General features: G+C 38.9%; 2 protein-coding genes across 3 annotated transcripts; one reads left to right on the top strand and one right to left on the bottom strand.

Moving 5' to 3' along the window:
• Positions 1–7,431: 7,431 nt before the first annotated feature.
• On the bottom strand, positions 7,432–11,676 carry LOC127165379 (ADP-ribosylation factor-like protein 3). 2 transcript variants are annotated; one of them, XM_051109966.1, is made up of 7 exons: positions 11,543–11,676; positions 11,086–11,107; positions 9,881–10,024; positions 9,661–9,777; positions 8,838–8,888; positions 8,389–8,574; positions 7,432–8,027 (listed from the first exon to the last, which is right to left on the bottom strand). In XM_051109966.1, exons 2-7 carry the CDS (start codon positions 11,086–11,088, stop codon positions 7,980–7,982), a joined length of 549 nt encoding a protein of 182 aa, XP_050965923.1. In that variant the 5' UTR covers positions 11,089–11,107; positions 11,543–11,676; the 3' UTR covers positions 7,432–7,979. The 2 variants fall into 2 exon arrangements, with proteins under 2 accessions (XP_050965923.1, XP_050965922.1); XM_051109965.1 differs by having other exon boundaries at positions 11,086–11,113; positions 11,543–11,664.
• Positions 11,677–11,692: 16 nt separating this feature from the next.
• Positions 11,693–20,237, top strand: wbp1 (WW domain binding protein 1). Its single transcript, XM_051109964.1, has 4 exons — positions 11,693–11,848; positions 12,667–12,769; positions 14,398–14,565; positions 18,185–20,237. Exons 1-4 carry the CDS (start codon positions 11,786–11,788, stop codon positions 18,559–18,561), a joined length of 711 nt encoding a protein of 236 aa, XP_050965921.1. The 5' UTR covers positions 11,693–11,785; the 3' UTR covers positions 18,562–20,237.
• Positions 20,238–20,798: the final 561 nt, after the last annotated feature.

Raw genomic sequence — 20,798 nt, 5'->3', positions numbered from 1 at the left:
TGTCTCTGACACACAACCCATTCAGAAACTCTCAATACAAAACCGTTCGATACAACATTACAAAAAATCTGAAAGATGAATAAAAACATCCTATTGATGGAGTTTAACAAGTTTCCTAGAAAGAATGTGATCCGCCTGACATATTTTAAACACATCTCAAGATAAAGCTGCAGTTTGTCTCTATCATGTCCCATACTCATAAAACTCTGCATTAAATGCTCCAGAAACTTTCCCCTCTCACTCCCGCATCTAATTCGTCTCCATCCAGCCACTATCTCCTCATCTGTCTGTATCGCCATACCTTCAAACAGAACGCTGGACCCCCGCTGGGCCCAACGGACCGTCCCGTGACCCACACTGAGGTGCGATCTCTGTCCTCCCCCTCCAACGTTTACGGTCTGGGCTCCGGAGGGGCGACACGTCAGCAGCTCTGGCTCACATTGCTTTGCTTTTATCATAGCGGCATGTGGCGCCGTAATCAGTGGATGATGATGGAGATTGTGGGATTGTCTCTCAGTGGGACTGTTATGACACTATAAACAAAGCAAAGTTTGACTGAACACACACTTTACTGCTTTGGATGGTCTGAAGGAGTTGCAGTTGCAGTTATTGGAGGGTTTCTTAAAGCACTAAGCAGAAATTTAGCAGGACATAAAGTGAACATGATATTTATGGCTTGTGTCCTAAAAGCAATTGTTTTCTGAGTAGTGCATAAAACAATATGTACATAAATGAGAGCTCAGACCTCTCGTAAGTATGTTAGTGCAACTTAGACTATACTTTCTTCCTTCTCCATAGGCAAAGTGATGAAAAATAAGAACAGGATAATGTACAGTCATTATCTCAGAGTAAACTCTGTCGTCTGTCTAATGAACAATATTACTTAATTTACATTTTTGTAAATTAAGTGTAATAGTGGGTAACAATTTATTTTACAGTCCTGTTCCGTGTGTAGCCTACATAATAATATGTACTTATTATAGCAATTACAATAACTAGGTACTAACCCTGAACATGCAGCTAATCCTAACCTTAATCCATGTAGTTAACTTATACTACCCAGTATGTTTGTGGGTAAGTAGACTATAAGTGCACAACTGTAAAATAAAGTGTAAAGTAATATTGTTGATGTACAACACATCTGAGAATAACTAGGAAAATGTGTGATTTAATGACAGAGAGAGGCAGATAAACCCACACTGTGTTTTGGTGTTCACTACACACCTGTCTTTGCACACACACAAACACATGACACTGATACACACATGCGAGAGAGAAAAGACAACACTGAAGGACACCTGTGAGTGGCTGAGCTGATCAGCTTGTGTCATGTGACCTAGTCATATGACTGACACATGGACCCTGTTTACACCGGATATTAACATCAGCTGTTCATGCTCAGCAGTAAATACAGGTGTAAACAGGATCTAAAACGTTTTGTGATTAAATAATTAAAAGCCACACATGGAGGTAGACAGAAACGCATGTGAACACATCATACACTGATCAAAATTATAAACGCAACACTTTTTCATGAGCTTTTCATGACCCCCGTTTTTCATGAGCTGAACTCAAAGATCTAAGACTTTTTCTATGTACACAAAAGGCCTATTTCTCTCAAATATTGTTCACAAATCTGTCTAAATCTGTGTTAGTGAGCACTTCTCCTTTGCCGAGATAATCCATCCACCTCACAGGTGTGGCATATCAAGATGCTGATTAGACAGCATGATTATTGCACAGGTGTGCCTTAGGCAGGCCACAATAAAAGGCCACTCTAAAATGTGCAGTTTTATCACGCAGCACAATGCCACTGATGTTGCAAGTTTTGAGGGAGCATGCAATTGGCATGCTGACTGCATAAGCCATACCATACCATAAGCCATCTCCAAAGGCGTTTCAGAGAATTTGGCAGTACATCCAACTGGCCTCACAACCGCAGACCACATGTAACCACACCAGCCCAGGACCACCACATCCAGCATCTTCACCTTCAAGATCATCTGAGACCAGCCACCCGGACAGCTGCTGCAACAATCGGTTTGCATAACCAAAAAAAGGGAAGCTCATCTGCATGCTCGTCGTCCTCAGTGGGGTCTTGACCTGACTGAAGTTTGTCGTCGTAACCGACTTGAGCGGGCAAATGCCTCTGGTACTTTGGAGAGGTGTTCTCTTCACAAATAAATCCCAGTTTTCACTGTAGAGGGCAGATGGCAGACAATGTGTATGGCGACGTGTGGGTGAGCGGTTTGCTGATGTTAAAGTTGTGGATTGAGCGGCCCATGGTGGCGGTGGGGTTATGTTATGGGCAGGCATATGTTATGGACAGCGAACACAGGTGCATTTTATTGATGGCATTTTGAATGCACAGAGATACCGTGACGAGATCCTGAGGCCCATTGTTGTGCCATTCATCCATGACAATCACCTCATGTTGCAGCATGATAATGCACGGCCCCATGTACACAATTCCTGCAAGCTGAAAACATCCCAGTTTTTGCATGGCCAGCATACTCACCGGACATGTCACCCATTGAGCATGTTTGGGATGCTCTGGATCGGCGTATGCGACAGCGTGTTCCAGTTCCTGCCAATATCCAGCAACTTCGCACAGCCGTTGAAGAGGAGTGGACCAACAGGCCACAATCAACAACCTGATCAACTCTATGTGAAGGAAATGTGTTGCACTGCGTGAGGCAAATGGTGGTCACACCAGATACTGACTGGTTTTCGGACCCCCCAGACCCCCCCAATACAATAAAACTGCACATTTTAGAGTGGCCTTTTATTGTGGCCAGCCTAAGGCACACCTGTGCAATAATCATGCTGTCTAATCAGCATCTTGATATGCCACACCTGTGAGGTGGATGGATTATCTCTAAGTGCTCACTAACACAGATTTAGACAGATTTGTGAACAATATTTGAGAGAAATAGGCCTTTTGTGTACATAGAAAAATTCTTAGATCTTTGAGTCCAGCTCATGAAAAATGGGGGCAAAAACAAAAGTGTTGCGTTTATGTTGCGTTTATTTGGTCAGTGTATGTGTACCGTAAAGCCAAAGTACACTTCAGTAAAGGCCCATATTCATTTACCATATTCTGCTCGTCTAGCGCACAACTGAGAGCGAAAATGAAATCTTGGACTGTCTGCGATCCAGAGCAGAACATGGAGAAGGGAAGTGTACTTGTGGCTGAATGCACAGCCTTTTAAAGTATACTTTGACAGCATGTTTAAACATAGGCAGTGTTGGGAAAAGTTACTTTTAAAAGTAATGCATTACAATATTGCGTTACTCCCTAAAAAGTACTTTTTATGTAAAGTAATATGTTACATTTGCATTGCTTTTTCAGTTTGGGCAGGGCTTGCTTGTTTGTTTTTAATATAAAAGTTCTATTTTTGGCAAAGTTCTTTTCACACTAAAAGTGAAATGAATCAGCCTCAGGCTAAAAGAAAAGTAAATTCACATCTGTACAGTAGAACACAGGAGAAGAAAGTTAAACACAAATGTTAGTTTATGTAAAGCAATTTTTGCTTATTTGTATGGTTCAGTTGGATCATCGAAGGTCAGCAGCAAACACATTGGTTAATAAAATGGAATTAAATACAAACAGGATATTTGTTTTATTCAACATTTAATTATTGCACGTTTCTGGTATTGCAGGTTTAATTATTACATATTCTGAGTTTGCATTCAACAGTTTTTATTCATTTTGAGGAATACTGAATCTGTGCTAGTGAGATGAGTAAATGCATGTTCACATTAGTTTAGAACTACAGTAACCGTTATGTTTACACAGCACACAACGTCTCGCACTTACTCCTGATTTCTCTCAATCTGCGGTCAGGGGAGCTGTCAGTCAATAAATGGGAAAACAAAGTAACAGGTGTTACTTTGAAAATAAAAGTAATGCGTTACTTTACTAGTTACTTGGGAAAAAGTAATCTGATTATGTAACTCGCCACCCCAACACTGAACATAGGCACTCGACACATGCGCACTATAAAGTTTTGTCCTTGTCCAGTTTTCTCTTCAAAGTTATGTGTTAAAAATATATATGTACTTGTTTAAACTAGAGTTCATCTCTTAACCCCTCACAAAAAGCACTCATCAATGCTATTGTTGTTGTGTTCAGTAGCAGCACCTAACTAATTAGTGCAAAAAATGCAAGGTGCAAATGTGAGCTGTGCCTACAGAGTACATGTGGCTAGAAAAGTTAGGCTGCACATGTACAATATGCACATACTATGATAACAATGAAATTTGCATCATGCAAACCCTATAGCAAACTGGAGTATACTTTGTGCTTACAAGCTCATCTGTCCAGACTGAATCCCGGTTCTCAATGAAGCTCTGCCTACTTACCGACGTGTGATTGTTCTGGGACAAGCTGTGAGAAAATGCAAGAAAACGTAGCATTTGTGTGATTTGAACTTCACTGTAGTGAACACAGGGATTATATTTGTAACCATTGCTGCTATCCTTACTCTTTTCATTTGTTTCATTTGCCGCTCATTGGTAAGAGTGGGGATCTGAAACCATAGTGCACAATATCGAGTGCACTCATTCAGTCCTATAATGCATCTCAGCAATGAGTGTACAGCTGATGTACAGCCTCCTTGAGCTCAAACAGTAGAGTATGGTGCTATCATTGGCAAGGTCATTGGTTCAATTCCCAGGGAAAGCAAGAACTGATAAAATGCGTGCCTTGAATGCTATGTGTACAGTAACGCTCAATCTATCAGGATGTGCTACCAAAACTATACTGAGGTTAAGGTTAGGGTTACAGGTTACCATTTGCTTGAGCATTGTATAGCCAATAAGCCCTGTGATTGACATGACCAATGAAATCTTCAGAATGCAGCGTCCTGCAGAGTCTAGCTCCAACTTTCCTAACATACCTGCTTGAAAGATTCTAGTAATTCTAAAGACCTGGATTACTTTTGGTTCAGGTGTTTAATCAAGGTTGGAGCTGGGTCATTCCTGGGATTCAGTGCCTTTTGTGTCCCCAGTAAAGATCATGATATTATTGCCTCAAAAAATTTCAACAACATCAATTTTGAAGTTGTCTTTGACGTTAAAAATAATAATAATAATAATAATAAAAAAAGTAAATAAAAAAAAATAAATAAATAAAAACATGTTGTAAACTTGAGCATATGTAAGGTTTAATTTATATATAATTCTTAAACATTTTACAACATTTTAAACCACCAAATATCACAATTTTTCCTATGTCCCCAGGCCTATGTCTGCCAATTTGATGATGAATACAACACTTGAAATAAGTGATTTTTTTTCTAGATTTTTTCACCTTGTTTGGTATATCAGTAATAGTTTTCTTTAATATATATATTTTTCCAAGTGTTACATTTATTAAAAAAAATAAAAATAAAAATAAGAAGGAGAATAAAGGTTTTTAGCTTGTCCCTCAAAATATTGTCCACCCTGTTATATTTAACTACTGGCCCTTTAAATGTAGAGTTGGAAAAAGGAGATTTTTGGAAAAAGGAGATCTTATCATCTTATTAACAGCTGACATAATTTCCTTGAAGGGAAAACAACTGGGGAAGGTGAGTGAGAACATCTGTTTTGTTAATTGTCTGTTTTTACTTATTTTATCTTTTAAATCTGATGTGGTCAACACAACATGTCCACCCTGTTAAGGGGAATATGAAATAAAGTAAATAGAAATTCTTATTTTTAAAAGTACCATTTTTTAAAATTCTTTATTTGATGGACCTTTTGTGTTAGTTTTGACATATTCATAAATACTTTAAATTGTTGTTCATTTGTCCCTAACAGGGTGGGTATTTTTGGTCCTCCTTCTCATTTAATTTGGCTCATAACTGCTTGAATTTATAAGTTGTTTATTACCCTATATTTATATACCAAAATTATTTTTTCACGTTTTACAGCTCCCTATAATAATTACACAAAAACTGATTGTAAAAAAACATGTTTTTTTTAAGTGTTATGATGTCAAAAAGGTACCAAATTCCAGGAATGACCCAGCTCATATCTGCAGGATAGTGGCTCTCATTGGTACTGAAAGCCTCATCCGCTGACATACAGCGCAACTGTGCCTCCAGTGACCTGAGTTGAGTTCCCAGCTCAAGATCCTTTGCCAAGGAGTGTTCCATTCCCCTCTCTCAGCTCCATACTCTCCTATTTGATCTCCACTATCCTATCCAAAAAATTAAGGCCCTCCAGGAGCAGGATTGCACACCCCTTCATATAGATCTGTGGTTCCCAACCCTGTTCCTGGAGCCCCCAGCACTGCACATTTTGCGTGTCTCCTTAATTACACACACCTGATTCAGCCCATCAGCTCATTTAGTAGAGACTCCAAAACCTGAAACGTGTGTGTCAGGCAAAGAGAGTGCAAAATGTGCAGTGTTGGTGGGCTATGGGAACATCGATCAGAACCACTGGTATAAAGGGTGATTTTGAATACAGCAAGTCACGTAGATTCCTGTCAGGACAACAATGCGTTCAGCATGTAAAAAAATAAAAAATAAAGGTACAAAAAGAGTTACTCAGAAAAGTAGCCTACTTGTGTTAGTGGTTTAGCAATGGCTCCCAGCATCTTGAATCTCATCAGCAGAAACCTGACATTGGTGTGTCGGACAAAAGAGTAATCCCAAATGTGCAAATCTGTCGGACCAGGACCAGGGTCTGGGAACCCTGAATCCAAAACACTGATTGGAAGAATCAAACATCTAAAACTGTTTTCAGCCTTCTCAGAAGAATAAGGCCCTTTTGGATGCCTTTTTCTGGACTCTGTGTTAATGGTTAAATTAAATTGTAGTCATCAAAATGTAGGTTAGATCTAATTATTGAAATCATGAAATCATTAAGAGTTTAAGAAACATTACATTCGAGCATATACAAACAGGGATTCTGTGCTGAAGAGTGTTTTTTTCTCTTCTGTCTGCAGTCCTGATCTGTCCGTTCAGCAGAACTCCCTCGCCACACCATCTGTCTGAATGCTGACTGCTGATTCACCTTGAGCTCCAGCTGAGTGTCCAGCTCCGGACGGAGGAAAAACGCGAGAACACACGCAAGTCAAGGCTGGGCCGCTGGGTTTTCATCATGGCAAAACACTCAAATCATGTAGCTATGAAGTGGGCTATATAAATGCAAATTGTATTGGAGATCTATTAGAGGTCTTGGAAAGAGAGTCGTATGTAAATGTCCCATAAGAGCAAAGCGCCGCGCCCGAGCCGATTACCGGAGGAGAATGCCAGCGCCTCGCGGTAAATCATGGTGAACAAGGTGAGAACTCTAGAAATTGAATAGTGAGATGGTGCGTTTTGATTTATTGTAAATGCAAGGAAAAATTCACAGGTGCAAAACAGAAGAACCGCAGGCAAAAATGATTCTAGCACTGAGGGAGTGTTTTGTGGCACAGAGGCCTGTGATACTGGAAAACTACTTTCATTGACCACTATTACCTTTAACACGTGGAAAACACACAACTTAGCTTGATTGCTGTAATAGATCTATCATAGTAATAATGTGCCAGTGTGAACGAAAATGGTTTTCTGCCCATCAGTGCAGCTGCAGCACAATAATAGCAAGAGAAAGGTTTCCATCTAGTGTTCATCATGAAGAACTGCAGGTGCAACATATTCATTCGGAGAAGGTACTGATTCACAAGACAAACACAGAGAGGCACTAATAGTTCTAAATGAGACTTGTTTATTACTAAAAACCACCAGTAAATTGTCAGACAGAGACTGTCATCATCAGTGACCGGATGAGATCATTCGTGAAAACCTGGGCTATAAAAAAAGCTTCTCTACAAATAAATACTGTACTTGAGCATCCCATCAATAAAAACCCAAGCTGGTGCTTGTCATTGGCCGTTTTACAAACAGGAGAACGTGTTCCTGCTGATAAATATGTTACAACACAGAATAAAGGGTCTTTACAGTAGCAGCACTGAATTAAGATTAAACTCAAACTCTGGTCAGTCATTTCTTCCTGGTTGGAATATTCCTGCAGAGCCAGACCATCCCGTCCTACAGCAGACAAAGATCACATCTACATCAGTGTCTCTCACGTGAACATGTATGTGTGTGTACCTGGTATTCCCTATGTTATGGGCACTAAATGTCCCCCAGAAGGATAGCAACATTTTTCAATCTCAATGAGGAAAACAGCTTATAAATCATACAGAATTAAGTTTTCTGAAAATGTAAAAATGCAGAACGTTTTGTGTGACGGGTAGGTTTAGGGTAAGGGGACAGAAAATACAGTTTGTACAGCAGAAAAATCATTACGCCTGTGGACAGTTCCCATAAACTATGTGTGTGTACCTGTTTTGACTATACTTGTGAGGACCAAATGTCCTCACACGTGTGTGTGTGTGTGCGTGTATACCTGGACTCCTTCTGCAGTGAGAGCAGAGCAGGGCTGGATCTGCCATATCCGGTCTCGTATGGTGTGCAGGTTCAGGCTCTCTGCAATCTCTGCCGCTGTTGCTGCCGTCATCATGTCCTGCTTGTTGGCAAAGATTAATAGGGGCACCATGTTCAGTTTCTCCTCATCGAGCAGCTCTGCCAGCTCCTAATGACGGTCAGCGTTACACACACCACACAGAGAAAACTATCATTTAGTGAGGCTGGGTTTTCAAGAAGCAACGTCACCAGTATCAGACTTTATCAAAGGCTGATGGTCTCCACATATTGCCCAACAACTTCATATTCAATGAAATGTAAATGACAGTTTACTGTTAGCAGAAGAGACTTCTTTAAAAAAAATTAAAAATCTTACTGTTCAAAAACATGTGACTGGTAGTGTATGATAACAGACAGTGATAAAGGTCTCACCTGTGCGGTTTCATCGAAGCGTTTTCTGTCTGAGCTGTCGATCACATAAATCTGTAACAAATCAACAGTCATTAGCAGAATCTCATCTGTTTGTATAAGGTTAACAGTGGCTGAGGGAAATAATACTGGATGAATCAAATTCATTTATGCTCACTTCATATTTAAGTGCAGATTAACAATATTTTTAAATGCAGAAATAAGCTATTTTTTGTGAATGTGCAAGACTTCAGATTCATCAGCTGCCACAAGTATAACCAAGTGCAATCACAAAACAGTGAAACTATTTGTGCTACAAACCAGCGTGTTTAGACAATACACTAAACTAATATGATAAGAAATACCAGTTTGTAATATCAAGCATAATAATGGACTGTTTTCATACAGCTAGAAAAAACTGGAAGTGGACAGAAGTCTTGCATATTTAAGATACAAATGGCCATGTCATTCTTATGTTTAAAGGTGGATACTGATATTATAATGTTAACCAGCGTTATTGATTTACTATGTTAACTATTGGCAAGAATGCATTACATGACTATTGGTTCAAATGAACCAGCAGCCAGTGAACCTGGGTAACATCAGCAGAGAATAAAATGTTTCAGAAGTGGAGCAAAATTTCACATTTTGAAAAACACTTATGAAGACAGACGGTACTTTCTTTAGAGGAATGTCACCAATGAATCATTCATAATAAGAGCAAGAACACAAATAAACCAAGTCGATGCTTTACCACTAATGAGGTAGTAAGTTCATCATACACACCAAAGAGTTTCCAAAATACTCTCCAAACAAAACATAAGAGACATTAAAGAACTATAAGCACCAGGAGATCTGTGTTCTCAAAGTAGTTCCTCCAATAAGGTCTGATCTTCCGCTGTCCACCGATGTCCCAGACGTTCAGTTTGAACCCCTGAGACTGGACACTCTTTATGTTGAAGCCCTGTTTAGAAAGACACCAGCATGTTGAGAGCCAATGACACTGCAGACTGACACACCAGACCTTTGGTCAGATAAAGTAGTGCTTTAATCTTGGTCTTACTGACCTGTGTGGGTGTAATGTGGCTGATGTCCTCTGACGCCAGCTGCTTCAGTATGGTGGTCTTGCCTGCATTATCCAAACCCAACAGGAGGATTCTAACCTCCTGCTCAGGAGAGTTCTTCAGTCTCCTTAAGACCGACAGCAGGCCCTTATGCACACAGTGTTTTTTTTTTTTTTTTTTTACTCTACGTGATGATTTTTATACTGTACAAACTTTATATTCTATCTTCTAAGCATAACCTTCAACAGGGGCCAGTTGCATAAACTTAGCTTTTATGTTAAGACAGTTTCTTAACTAGTCTGAGTTAGCCAAAGGATAATCAGTCTTAATTTTTTGGATTCAGTTTAGACTAATCTACATTTTTATGTAACTGAATTTTAAAAAATTATGACCAAAAAAAAAAAAAGCTGACTAACTTTTAAGACTAATCTTAATCTTTTATGCACCTGGCCCCAGATGTCAGTCAGTGTGTTGGAGCTTTATGTCTTCATGAAGGAAGAACTTACAGTAACAGACAATAAACCTTCACCTAGTCTGTTCCTTACATTATTGTATATGGCAACCTAAGGTAAAAAAAAACAACAGAACGTCTGTCTCTCACAGCCATCCTAAGCAGAGGAGCTTCTTTGGATCCTGAACCAATCACACAAGACTCTGATAGGATGAGCCAATCAGCTGCTTTGATTAGGATTGACACAGATTTAACACGGAACTCCACGTGCTATTAACCAAAATAAACCTTAAGCCAGTTTCTGTGCCATATGTACAGTAAACACTCAACAGACACAATGTCCTTCATACTACATTTATATGATCTAATATCTACCTTAATTTAAATGAGAAAAATTAAACATAAGTTCTGTTGTGGCTCTTGACGCAAATTCAGTTGAATAGATGCGTATATACTATATAATGTATTTCCAGTGTTTAATAACTTTGTACCAATACTTAAAAACAAACAAAACAGTTACAGTAAACCGCTAAGCGCTGTTCTTTATTACTATAAAGATAAAGGAGTCTCAAACAGTGGACAGGTTTGAACACAAACCGCTAGAAAGTGTTCAAAACTGATCGAACCGAGTGACAAACTGCAGCAATCTGACTGTTCATCATATATATGAATGAGAATGAGTGTGAGTGCAAAACAGCAAAACAAAAAAAGTGTGTGTGTGAGTAAATGTATATGTGATATCAGCCGAGATACTCACCATTCCTCAGTGCGCGCTCCCGCTGTCTCTTAGAACGCGCATTCGATGTCATCCGGTTGACGTCAGGGAAATAAAAATGCCACAATACTGCATGTTACACATTTAAAATATCGTACAATATGCAAAATGTCCGCGTTTAATAGACGTATTCATTCAAAGAAGATATATATATATATATATATATATATATATATATATATATATATATATAGCTATATATATATATATATATATATATATATATATATATATATATATAGATATAGATATATAGATATATTTTTTTTTACGTTTTATATTTTTTAATTACGACGTTTAGTAGAACGTTTAAAAATGTGTAATTTGTGTGATTTGGTGTTGTAGAAAAAAAACACATTATGCACATTAATGAGTATAATATGATTTTTCATATTATAACCTTTTCATACAATAGACCGATAAATATAACGATACTCACGTAGAAGTCACGTATTTGCAGAGAACGTTAATGAGAAGCAGCAGCGGATGTGTTTCAGTTTTCAGCGGCTTCGGTGCCGTTTTTACTGTTTTTGTTGTGACTAGATGGGATGTTGCTGCCCTCTGTATGTGGATCACATGAAATCACATTCATGAACACAGACATGTCGCACGGACGGTCAACGCGTCTGTTCAACTGAAGCTTTATGATTCCGCTCGAGTTTGGAAAGAAAAACGCAGCAAGATGCCGCAGAAGCTGCTGGGCTCCGTGGTGGGGCTTCTCTGCACAGGGACGTGTTTAGTTCAGGTAAGCCGTCTGTGCGGCCTCTACGGCGGCGAGTGTTGAACTCGAGCTCCGGGATCAGCGCGGTGCAAGGCCTCGATAAACAACTAAAATAAAACAATAAATCCAACATGGTGTAATAATTGTTATAAAGACCATATGTTCTTTCTTACTAGATTTTTTTTTTAATCAATATAAATATTTTACATTTAAAATCACAGACACTTAGGAGATAAAAAAGATTCGAGACGAAACATTGTCCTTGTTGATGGTTTGTACTTAAGTGTTTGTGGGGTTTCTGCAGTGTGTTAGTATGTATGTAGGGTGTTGTGTATGTTCGCTGGCTGTGTGTGTTTGTAAAGGTTTAGGTTTAGAACTGATTGTTTTTAAAGGTTATTGTGTAGATGAAAGATTCAGCGCTCATCATAGCTATCAAGCAAAAAAAAAAAAAAAATAAATAAAGCCTCACCTGTCCAACAGGCAACACAACGTTTCCTACTGATTACAATATTTTATTTGAGGACTCGCTTTCATTGATTTTATGAACTTATATACAATGGTTTATATTTATCTGTTGATTGATTTTACTTGCATTACTTTGTCCTTATAATTTAGATTAGGGAATTTTGACACAAATCAGATTTTGATTAGCGAGACTGGTTTTCAGACGATGAATTTGTCTTTGTGCTCGTAATGAAGGAGTCGCACTCTTTCTCTGAGTGTCGTGAGCGTTTACTGTCAGTCCTCAGACACAAACGCTGATGTAAAGCCTGGAGTGCGCATGATGAAGAGCTCAGATCTATGCTGTTGTCTTTCACTCAATGCTTGTGTTTGTTTGACAGGGGAAGGAGTTTTGTTTCGGCGTGAACAATGAACAGTACCGCTGTGAGATGGGCTACTGTTGTGGTGAGACCGAGTGCTGCACGTACTATTACGAGCTCTGGTGTAAGTGCAGCAGCTTCATGCGTCTCACACACAAATACATATGTGGTTCAGGCTCACAACCATGACAGTACAATGAGGTTTTTGGTCCACCAGCCTGTGAAAAGATCATGTCCAGCTCATATTTCAGCTCAAAATCAAAAGGAATAAATGAAGAAAAAAAAAATATATATTTTTTTGTTTGCTTAATGAAAACGAATCTACATTTAAGTACACTTACTTCTGTATTGTAAATATGTTAATTCAATGTAAGGTGTATTTTTTTTATACTAATTTCATGACATTAGTATGACATTATTAAACTATTATTTCTCATGTATAATCATTGTGTGGACAGAATGATTTCCATTACTTTATTATGTCCAGTGATGATCCTTACTATGAATGACTAATTTCAGGAATTTTATAACTTTATATATCACTGGTATATGCAGTGCACAGCATAAATGAATATACATCCTCTGAACAAATACAAAAAAAATATCTTCTTAATGACCACTTAAACAATTCATGGAAAGATGGCAAAATTGAAATGTATTAAAAATATGCTTATTAATAACAGAGGAATATACAGTCAAACCAAAATTTATTCAGACACCTTCAAAATTTCTCACATTATCACAGTTTATTCGCTATACTATAGAAAATGGTAATAAAATACAAGAACTCAGAGTTAAACCTTGTCAGAACAAATTCATCTTGATAATGCCATCTTTCTGTTAGACTGTCTCACAAATGAATTAGGTTGAGTAGCTGTCAGCAGTAATTTAAGTAAAATTACTTACATTTAAGTAAGCAATTAGATAATACTGATTTAGGTCAACCAGTTACTAAGCAATGCTTAATTTTGTTCAGTTTGTGGTGTAAAAAGTTGGCATTAGCAATTAAAGAAAAAACACCTAAGCAAAACATGGTCAGGTCAAAATGGTAATTTTTGGTCCCAAATGTTTATAAATTTTACTGGTAGTCCACTGTAGGAAAAAAAAATTGGGGGGAATAATATGTCACAGTTTACTTTATTTTGCTGTTATCACTTACATAAATGAACTATAGGATCTTGCACCCACTAGTAAAAAAAGTATCAAATATTATATAAGGTGTCTGAATAGTTTTTGGTTTGACTGTATGTCATTAATATATGTAAAATAAGGAAATTAGCCAGTTTTGTTTATATGAAGAATTGCAGAAATTAGTAAACCGTAGAATTTAATTTAAACAATTGTTATTGTTAGTATAATATTGTAGTATGTAGTGTGTCCTCCATAATTTTAAGTATACTGCTCTGATCCTGTTGGCGCTGAATGTACATGTTCATTATAAATTGTCACATCTGTCCTGTTTAATGCCTGGATGATGAGCTCCTCAAGTGCCCTGATCTCTAATGGAGAGTGTTGCTCATTTCTGCTGTGCGTTGTATATCATCATTACTGTAAATGCTGAAACACATTTGTGCCGAAATAGATTAATCAGCAATTAATTTGTCAGTTAAGTTATTGGTATTCTCACAAAGTCAGAAGCTCACGTGACACAGAAAGTGAAGCGCTACTTGTTAATCACCCAGATATGCATTCAGTGATATCAGCAGTGTGACTGAATACAGCACTGATGATGATGATGCTGTGTGTCTGTAGGGTTCTGGTTGGTCTGGACCCTGATCATCATGCTGAGCTGCTGCTGCGCATACAGACACCGGCGCGTCAAAATGCGTCTGCAGCAGGAGCAGAGACAGAGAGAGATCAGTCTGATGGCCTATCAGGGCGCCTCCAGCTCCTTCATCACTCCTCCTCCTCTTAACCTGCGTGAGTACCGCATCCACAACACACCATCATAACCCGTGATGCCGTCATCACCTTCCAACAACTTACTAGTGACATGTGATGAGTAGAGAGTTCGGATATCTTTTGTTTGTAGTGCAAACCTTGAGAAGGTCATGCTGTGAATTAAAGGACTCACACACAAATAAAATGAGCATTTACTTTGGGGACCAGTTTTCACTATTAAAGGGGCCATGAACTGCCTTTTTATTATTCTGTTCTTTGAGGTCCTCTTATAATGTTATCAAGAATTTTACGTAAAAAAACATATAATTTAGAAGTAATAGGCCATTTTCTGTCTGATTGTAGACTAAATAAATGTCAACTACTATGATTGGCCAACAGTTGTGTATGTTTGACTGCCTAGTTTTCTCATAGATGGATGCTGCTGTTATTTTGGTCAAAACATAAATACTCAGTGCATCTGTAATAACAGACAAAGCAATAGTGACCACGTAATAAAAACAGTTACTCACACTTGTGTGTTGCGACATTACTGTCGAATCCAATATATTCGGCACAGCATCGACTTTTAGTATCAAACTTTCTGAAAATCCTGCATCGAATTGTCTTGTTTATAAAGGAATCTGGATTAAAATGAAATTAACCAAGAACCAAGTTCTTTGCAACGCAGTGAGGAACTTCATTAAAAATAAAGTTCATCTATTCTTTTCTAACGTTGGGATCAAAAGGAAAGCAATGCAAAGTTTTTCCACAACTTGGCACTGCACAGCGTCTTGTATTCTGAGTGATTTTTGTTGTTTAGTTTCTGTGTAGACCTGCATACCCCTCTCTCATTTACACTACATGTGCAAATCGGTGGGTGGGGCTAAACAAGCAATGATGTAAAAGCAGGCGTTGATCATCCTTTGCGAAGGTGGTGTTTAGACATACTATTACGTTATAAAGTGGCACATTCCACAACCTGTCGTTTTGGCAGAGTGGCTTCAGTATAAGCTGTTTTTAGACTAACAAGGAAGTTTTGAGTTACAGGGTGTTTTTATAGTACAATGACCTCTTCTATGTCAAAAAATCTAGGTTTTTTTGGTTTCTCAGTTCATGACCCCTTTAGTTAGTTGCTTATTAGCATGCATATGACTAGCATATTAGATGTTTATAAGTACACATTATTTAGCACGATCATATTTTAGATCCCTTAAACCTACATCATACCTAAATCTACTTTACTAATTATTAATAAGCAAATAAAAGCAAATTAAGAGATTGAGGCAAATGGTCTAGTTAATCATTAAAATTGGACGTTAAAAAAATAACATGACCTCATTTACTCATCTCTGTGCAGTTTGTTCTTTCATGACACAAAGATGTTAGCATGTTCTCAGCTAAATACAATGTAATATTAACATTAACTCCAAAGCTGCTATTTTTCAGCTAGTTAGTTCATCAGTCCTTAAAGTCCCCATGAAATCAATATTGAAGTTTTTTGGCTTTTGGTATGAATATGTTAGCCTTAAGGTTATCTATATGGTAATGTGCTCCAAAACAATGACAAAATTCGCATTTACAAGATATAAGCATTCATAACTTAGTCTCTAACTTCCGCCAATATGGATCAACAATTTTGATGACATCACTCTGCATTTCAGCTTCTCATCAAACTTTGTCCAATCAAATGCTCTCTAAAATCCAAAAAGTCCCGCCCCCTATACTATAATAGATGCTAAGGCTGCGACTAAAATCGCTAACTTGTTCAAAGAGTTAGTATTTTCTGTATAGCGAATAGCACATACTGCAATATATAGGGGATAGGGAATGATTGAGTGTAAATATGGTTTCCATTGGGGCAAAAGAATGCTGTTTCACATGAACTGCCGCAGCAAGCACAATCTGCTCCAGTCCCGAGACACGATAGTGTGGAGCGGAGTCATATGCGCGAGTTGGCGCTGACCACAAAACACATCGGACCCATTTGAATTCTACACAGAATGATGTATTTTGTAGAGATATGGATGAGATTAGGAGGAAAACGTTTAGACAAGCTGCACTGACAAGTAAAAGGGGTAATCTATTGTCAAAAGCTGTCAAATGTGGCTTTACCAAGCTCAACAGCTCTGGCCCAAGTTATGATATAAACAAAACACTATTGGCTATTTAAAAAGGAGTCTTCCTTTTTCAGTTGAAATGGACCTTTTTCACATTTCCGGGTTTCTCATAGCAGACGTCGTCATAGTTGGGTAAAATCCGAGAGCAGTGAATGGGAGAGTACCACAACTATATTTTTTGCATTCCCATTTGCTCAAATAGCAACAGAAACACTACACGATAGTGTTTTCACGACTTTCAGTCATAGGAAAAAAAATTGAGAGAGACTGATATCGGTAGTCAAAAGAGAGAACAATGTCAAATTTACCGTCCCTTCCATAGATGCGGCATTAGAAACACCCTTGCATAGCGTTAACTAGTTTTTTTGTAACTTGAAAAGGTGGTATATACAAAGTATAGTGTTATAAATGTACATACTTATTTTTAAAAATCAAAATATAAAAAACTTTAAAGGATTTATGATGAAGATGACCGTTGAAACGTTTCATCACAGGCTTGAGAAAAGGGTCCATTACATCAACAGAGAGAAAAAAAAAACGCTGCGTGTTTCAAAGCGCTTTAGTTGACCTTTAAACCTACAACATACCTAAACTTAACAAATTAGGAGTTTCAGGCAAAAGATGTAGTTAATAATTAAAATTGGATGTTAAAATAATGTGTGACCTCATTTTCTAATCTCTATGCGGTTTGTTCTTCCATGACACAAAGGAGGTGTTAGCATGTCGTCAGCTAAATATAATATAATTTTACCATGGACTCCAAAGCTCCCTTTTTTTTTTTTTCATTGAAGGCAAACGTGAATGACGTTGGATAGTCGTACGACATCTGAAGAGTCATGGGCTTTTATGGTGTTTTATGGTATCATTTTGATAATTTGTCATTCATTTCAGAAGAATCTGATCCGTATTAAAGGAGAAGTTCACATCCAGAACAAAAATTTACAGATAATGTACTCACCCTGTTGTCATCCAAGATGTTTGTGTCTGTCTTTTTTCAGTTGATAAGAAATTATGTTTCTTGAGGAAAAGATTCCAGAATGTTTCTCCATATAGTGGACTTCAGTGGTGCCCCCAAATTTGAACTTCCAAAATGCAGTTTAAATGCAGCTTCAAATGGCTCTAAATGATCCCAGCCAAGGAAGAAGGGTCTAGCAAAATGATCGGTCATCTTTGAAACAAATTGACAATTTGAGGTTAAAAAGTATATAAATTGTCAATTTGTTTCGATAATGACTGATCGATTCGCTAGATAAGACCCTTCTTCCTTGGCTGGGATCGTTTAGAGCCATTTAAACTGCATTTTGGAAGTTCAAATCAGTCCTCCTTAAGACCAATCAGTTAACTGCATTCATGCCAGCTAGTCAGACACATGCAGACACTCGTCCAGCTTCTGTTGACGTGCTCTTGTCATCTATTCAGTGATGAGAGGCTGTAACATTTGTGTCACGTCAGCTCTGACACAAGCACAGCAGGTGTCTATGCGTCTGTTATTTTGGTCAAGTTGAGCAACACTCTGACCCGTTTGTGTCCATCACTTTCAGGGTTCTGGACAGACTGTAAGCTACCCGACTATGAGGAAGTGATCGCCCACCCACCGACGCCCCCTCCTCCCTACTCAGAGTCTCCTCCGGACATCCCAGCTCTCAGCAGCCGGACTGAGGCGGCCGTGGTTCTGGAGCCGCCCACGCAGGAGACACCCGTGGAGGAGGACGAGGAGCCCAATGGCCGGCGCAGACACGTGACGGGCGACTCAGGCATCGAGGTGTGTGTCTGCCAGCTGGATGTGGACGAGGGTTCGGGGCCTGAGGAGGAATCGCTGTGCCAGGGAGCCGACGGCGGCTGCTGCTCCGAGTGTGAAACCCTCACCGGCAAAGAGCTCTCGCCCGAACCCACTGCTGCCACCGAGCACCGGGTTTGACACACTCATGTAAAGGCCCTTGATCAGGAATGAGGGAGTGAGAGACTTTGACTCCTAAGCGTCATAACGGCTTGTGTGCGTTTCTACAGTCTGACTGCATTGTGTGTGTCAGTTTCCCAGCATCCCTCTTGCTTTCCTCTCACAGACTAAGCGAATGATCCAGACCACTGTTTGTTTCTCACAACTGCACCGAGACTTCAGCCCAGAGCGACACGCGTCTCCTCCCACGGGAGACACACACACACACACACACATACATACAGAGCAACACGTTTCGTCTCCCGCAGGAAACACAAACACACACACAGAGTCTCAAACACACACAGCGTAGCACATGTTGTTTTATAAGGTTGTGCACTGAGGAATCCCATGAGTGCTAGTAGAGCAGATAAACACACAGTCAACTGATTGTCTCATGCGTGTGTATCTCATCGTGGCCTTACCTGATTCACACGCTGCTGTAAGTCAACAGGAGTCAAGCAGGAGGTGGCGTCCCGTGTGTGATTTGCTGCAGTCACATGACTCACCTCTATGATTTGTTTATTAGTGAAGCACAGATACGATCAGATGACGCCACAAATGAAGGCGATGTGTGTTGTGTTGTAGAGGCTGATAATTGCATGAATCAGCCTTCACTTCCTGTCTAATCAGACGGCAGACTGATGTATATCTGCATTAAGGGCTAAAATCAAGATCAGAATGTTTCCAGTTGGTTTTCATGTGTCCATCTCTTTTGTTTTTGTGAACGTGTGTCTCTGTCAGCCCTCTGAATGCGGCTGCAAACCCCAGTTTGTTTCCTGTTGCACTGAAGGACGCCGCTGTCCTCTCGAAGTTCTTCAACTCCAACCCAGTTTACAGATTCTGTGCCTTTCCCGGTGGAGATCCACATTAACTAACTAGGCAAAAAAAAAAAAAAAAAACGAGGACTCTCCTTTGTGAGCTGCAGTAACGCTGCAGTGTCTGTTTTAGCAATACCGTTAATGTTCATGCGATCGACTCCTTTTCTGTGTAATCAAATCGAATGCGTTCATGTTCATTTCTTCACCGGACACTTATTACTGTGTCCGTCTGTCAAGACGTTTGTTTTTCTTAGTTTGTCTACTAACTCTGTGTTCGTAATGCCTGTTTTGGATGGATTGATCACCATTTACAGGTGAGATCTGAGGCGTTATGGATGATTTCAGGCGTTTGTTTTGAGCACTTCTAGTGTCTGTTGCATTACACAGGTGCTCTCAAATTTGAAGCCTTTGACATTGAGCAGCTCCAAGTCTGTTGTCAAATGTGTGTTCAATAATAAAGACGTTTAATATCGAGCCAAATCACAGCGCAAACCTGCATTATGGTGCAGTTCTTCTATAAGCACGAGCTGTTTTGACTTCATACTCATTTATAATAGTAGTGCTCGGCTGAAGTGTGTAACGCATTTACTTGACTCATCTGACAGTCCGTGAGGGTTTCTGATAGCAGCTAGTGATGATGATGATGATGATTTCTGCCAAACAGCAGCTGATGTGGAGATGCTCACAGACCTACAGACACGTTTGTGGTTTCAGCACTGAGAGCTGTGTGGCATTTCTACTGTCGGTTCTTTAGTACGACGTCTGCCGTGTCGCTATAGTCATTTGTATTTTATTTTTGTAATAAAAACAATAAATCAGCTTTGGCACTGAGCTGTTCACCTGTGTTTCTTATGTTCATTTGCTTACAACATTGTTTGACCGAGACAACATACTGTACTGATGATGACTATTAGCCTGTTAGAAATTTGTAATGTGGAAATAAACCTGCAGGCCATTCTTGACCAACTTAGTACCAATAACTGGGAAAATCACTTACAGAATGTGCAGAACTCTTGCTGTAAGGCTGATAATTGCGCTTGTTCTTTTAGCTTGTGACATCAAATGCCGTGTTACGATTTTTCAACAATTAAAGATATTTCTAATGTAATGCATCATATTCAGCATTGATATTAAACTGTTTGTGTCTGAGTGTGTGTGTGTATATATATATATACACACACACACACGTGTACGTGTGTGTTTTGTACTATGACATAAGAAAAGCACAATACATTTGCAGATATTTAGGGCATTTTTTTTTCTCTGAAAAAGCAATGCTACAGCCAGTTCTACTCAAAAATATGCATTCTGTATCAGATTGTGTGTTATTGTTTTGGTCTGTGTGATTCTGCCTACTGCAAGTTTACCTAATAGTTAACACAGACATGGAATCCAGCA

The sequence above is a fragment of the Labeo rohita genome, chromosome 5 (genome assembly GCF_022985175.1).
Source record: "Labeo rohita strain BAU-BD-2019 chromosome 5, IGBB_LRoh.1.0, whole genome shotgun sequence".
Taxonomy (NCBI): Eukaryota; Metazoa; Chordata; class Actinopteri; order Cypriniformes; family Cyprinidae; genus Labeo; species Labeo rohita.
Note: the sequence above shows the minus strand (reverse complement) of the source record. Positions and strands in the feature narration are given on the sequence as shown.

What these genes read in the sequence shown, in the direction of transcription:
- LOC127165379 (XM_051109966.1), bottom strand. An exon ending in GCCACATTACACCCACACAG is followed by an intron (nt 9,778 to 9,880) that starts GTCAGTAAGACC and finishes CTTTCTAAACAG; the next exon opens with GGCTTCAACATAAAGAGTGT. An exon ending in GCTTCGATGAAACCGCACAG is followed by an intron (nt 8,575 to 8,837) that starts GTGAGACCTTTA and finishes GACCGTCATTAG; the next exon opens with GAGCTGGCAGAGCTGCTCGA.
- wbp1 (XM_051109964.1), top strand. Translation starts at nt 11,786, where the DNA reads ATGCCGCAGAAGCTGCTGGGCTCCGTGGTGGGGCTTCTCTGCACAGGG. An exon ending in CAGGGACGTGTTTAGTTCAG is followed by an intron (nt 11,849 to 12,666) that starts GTAAGCCGTCTG and finishes TTTGTTTGACAG; the next exon opens with GGGAAGGAGTTTTGTTTCGG. An exon ending in GTACTATTACGAGCTCTGGT is followed by an intron (nt 12,770 to 14,397) that starts GTAAGTGCAGCA and finishes GTGTGTCTGTAG; the next exon opens with GGTTCTGGTTGGTCTGGACC.